This window comes from Salvelinus sp. IW2-2015, unplaced genomic scaffold (assembly GCF_002910315.2).
Source record: "Salvelinus sp. IW2-2015 unplaced genomic scaffold, ASM291031v2 Un_scaffold2367, whole genome shotgun sequence".
NCBI classification, from domain to species: domain Eukaryota; kingdom Metazoa; phylum Chordata; class Actinopteri; order Salmoniformes; family Salmonidae; genus Salvelinus; species Salvelinus sp. IW2-2015.
Window position 1 is genome coordinate 12,230 of NW_019943692.1, and position 3,628 is coordinate 15,857.

Here is a 3,628-nt window from a genome sequence, read left to right on the forward strand (position 1 = left end):
TGTGTGTGTTTGGTTAGTCTATGGGTGTTGTATGTGTATGGGATAGTGTTTGTTAGGTTGTCTAGTTATGTCTATGGCTGCCTAGATTGGGTCTCAATCAGAGACAGCTGTCATTCATTTGTCTCTGATTGGGAGCCATATTTAAGGTAGCCATAGGCAGTAGGCTTTTGTGGGTGTTTGTTTCCTGTGTCCTTGTCGGTGTACCACACGGGACTGTAGCGTTTGTTCGGTTTTTGTGTAGTCTGTTTTCCCTGTCCGCGCGTCTTCGTGTTTTATGTAAGTACTCTCGTTGCAGGTCTGTCTTCTTCGTTTTTGTTGTTTTTGGTAAAATATTCAAGTGTTTCTCGTGTGTTTAGTTTTGTGCTTGTAAATAAAGTTTCATGATGTATTCAAAACCCGCTGCACGTTGGTCAAATCCATGCTACTCCTCTTCTGATGAGGAGAAGAGAAGCGCGTTTACACATTGTCCATTTTGGAAGACCCATTTGCGACAAAGCTTTAGTAACTTCCTGACTGATGTCTTGAAGATGTTGCTTCAATATATCCACATAATTTTCCTCCCTTCATGATGCCATCTATTTTGTGAAGTTGCACCAGTCCCTCCTGCAGCAAGGCACATCCACAACATGATTGCTGCTACACCCGTGCTTCACGGTTGGGATGGCTGTTGTTCTTCGGCTTTGCAAGCTTCCCCTTTGTTTCCTCCAAACACCATTGACGGATGGTCGATTATGGCCACAGTTCTATTTTGTTCATCGAACCAGAGGACATTTCTCCAAAAAGTGCAATCTTTGTCCCATGTGCAGTTGCAAACCGTAGTCTGGCTTTTTTATGGTGGTTTTGGAGCAGTGGCTTCTTCCTTTGTCACGATCGTCTTGCGGTGAGAGAGAGACCAAGGCGCAGTCGTGTGAAAAATACATCTTCTCTTCATTTGAAGATGAACAAACGAACAAAATAACAAACAGACGAACGTGAAGCCTATGCAAGAACTAGTGCACACATGCAACATAGAACATAGACAATTACCCACAAATGCATGATGCCTATGGCTGCTTTAAATATGGCTCCCAATCAGAGACAATGAAAGACATCTGTCTCTGATTGGACGCACTCAGGCACCATAGACATACTAGAACATACACTCAACCATAGACATACCTAAGAAACATACACTCAACCATAGACATACCTAGAAACATTCACTCAACACAAACTCATACACTAAACCCAACACCCCTTTACCATATAACCACCCAAAACGACAAAACACAAACATTCCCCATGTCACACCCTGACCTAACTAAAATAATAAAGAAAACAAAGAATACTAGGCCAGGGCGTGACATCCTTGCTGAGCGGCCTTTCAGGTTATGTCGATATAGGAACTCGTTTTTACTGTGGATATAGATACTTTTGTACCTGTTGCCTCCAGCATCTTCACAAGGTACTTTGCTGTTGTTCTGGGATTGATTTGCACTTTTCGAAACCAAAGTATGTTCATCTCTAGGAGACAGGTCTCCTTCCTGAGCGGTACTTCCTCAGCCGTCATACCGCTCAGGAAGGAGACGTGTTCTATCTCCTAAGGATGAACCGTACCTCAACACCAACATTTTAAAATAGGTTACTAAAATCATCCCAATCCTGATTAAAAGGCAAATGTAGTTTAGCAGGGTTAGTTTGCTGATTTCAGGACCATGCAGACCTCTGGGAGGTAGAGGTAGGCAGTTTGTATGGCTGGCTGGCTTGCTTGAACTGAATGAATCTCCAGGTGTTGGCTGGAGTCTATTTTGCTTGTATTTGCTGTTCTCCAAATCGCATTTTAGAGTTTTTAAATTGTGTAGAAATGCAGTAAATCAGCTTCAATTTTATAAAAATTCCTTGGAGGGAACTGATTGTTCAAATCACATACAAGTGTATTGCCATGTGCACAGGAGACAGTGTAGTGAACAGTACAATTAAGTGATTATTTGCAAGCTCTCTTTTCAGTTCAAGCCGCTAAAAAGGTTTTCAATAAAAACTTAGTGAGAAACATAATATATAAGCATGCAGGAATGTACTTCACTGTTGAACTAATTCATAGTGATATTGTTCTACACTACAGTCTAATTTTAAGGGATTACTGAAAATATGACAATCATATAGACCTAGGGATCCTGTTGCAATTATTGAACTGTTTTTCATTTTCCCAATGTCATGTTATATCAGGAAGAAGAATGTGGATCTCATCCACTAAGATGATATGGTCCACAGAGATAGATGGACAGGTAGGTCTTATTGGATTACATTATGAGGAAGATGACCAGCACTGTGTATCGGCTGTCGTCGGTGGAAGAAGGTGAGGACCAAGGTGCAGCCCGGTAAGTGTTCATGATATTTAATAATAATCAAAACTGAACACTGAATAACAAANTAAGTGTTCATGATATTTAATAATAATCCAAAACTGAACACTGAATAACAAAACAACAAAGAAACAACCGAAACAGTTCTGTCTGGTGCAGACACACAAAGACTGAAAACAACCACCCACAAAACCCAACAGAAAACAGGCCACCTAAATATGGTTCCCAATCAGGGACAACGATTGACAGCTGCCTCTGATTGAGAACCATATCAGGCCAAACACAGAAATAGAAAATCATAGAAAAACTAACATAGACAACCCACCCAACTCACACCCTAATCATACTAAAACAAAAGACAAAACAAAGGAACTAAGGTCAGAGCGTGACACACTGGCAAACTGTGATTTACTTTTCTCTGTGCATGTGACATTGAAACTTGAAATAACTTGGTGCTCAACAGATTATAATAATTATTTATGACAGTTACTACTGCAATAATACCTGCAATTGATTGATGATAACATCAGGAAAAGTTATTACATTATAAATGTAAAATGTAAATACATGATCTGCTGATTTATTTATTATGTATTACATTATAAATAATTATTAAATTAGCTGTTGGCTATTACATCATTAGTTATGTTAACCGTATTTCAATGTTTGGTATAAAACAGTCAGTCAGTGATATCTACAGGAGTGATGACCAGTGGGGTTGAGTTTTTACCACCATCATTAAGACCGGGGCAGAAGAATGGATAGAGTTTCTCAGTGAAGGTGTAGCCAGTGAAGGAGTAGATATGAGACCTGGCCTCCACATTATAGAAGGAGACCCGACCCTCCTCATAATCCACAAACACCCCCACCTTCTGGGGCTTCTCTCTCAGGGAGAGGGGGACAGAGTGGTTAGCATTAGCCGTGTACTTTCCATTCTTCAGCCACACAGTCCAGTATCCATCCTCAGGGCTCACTGTAATCTCCCCCTTCCTGTTGATGGACTCTTTGACCACTCCTAAAATCCACCCAGTCTTCTCCTTCACCTGAACCTCATAGTAGAATCTCCCCGAGGAGAAGCCCTCCTTTCCCAGGACACAGAGACCAGTATCAAACCTCTCTGGGTTATCAGGGAGATCCTTTTTTATGTCTCCATGTCTCACTTGTTTCCCGTCTTCAGACAGGATGAGGTAGTGATGTGCTGTATCAGGGTCTAGAGTCACATCCACTGTGGAGAGAAACACACACTTTATTAGATCAGGGGTAGGTAACCCTGGTAAACACTAGAT

The 3,628-nt window shown here is 41.0% G+C and overlaps 1 protein-coding gene across 1 annotated transcript in view; it reads right to left on the reverse strand.

The window, feature by feature from the left end:
* Nucleotides 1-2,937: 2,937 nt before the first annotated feature.
* LOC112073790 (E3 ubiquitin-protein ligase TRIM39-like) overlaps nucleotides 2,938-3,628 on the reverse strand; it is a 2,098-nt gene continuing 1,407 nt past the window's right edge. The window contains exon 3 of the mRNA XM_024141025.2: nucleotides 2,938-3,567. Coding sequence (XP_023996793.1) covers nucleotides 3,023-3,567 — 545 coding nt within the window. The 3' untranslated portion in view covers nucleotides 2,938-3,022. The remainder of the gene's footprint in view (nucleotides 3,568-3,628) is intronic.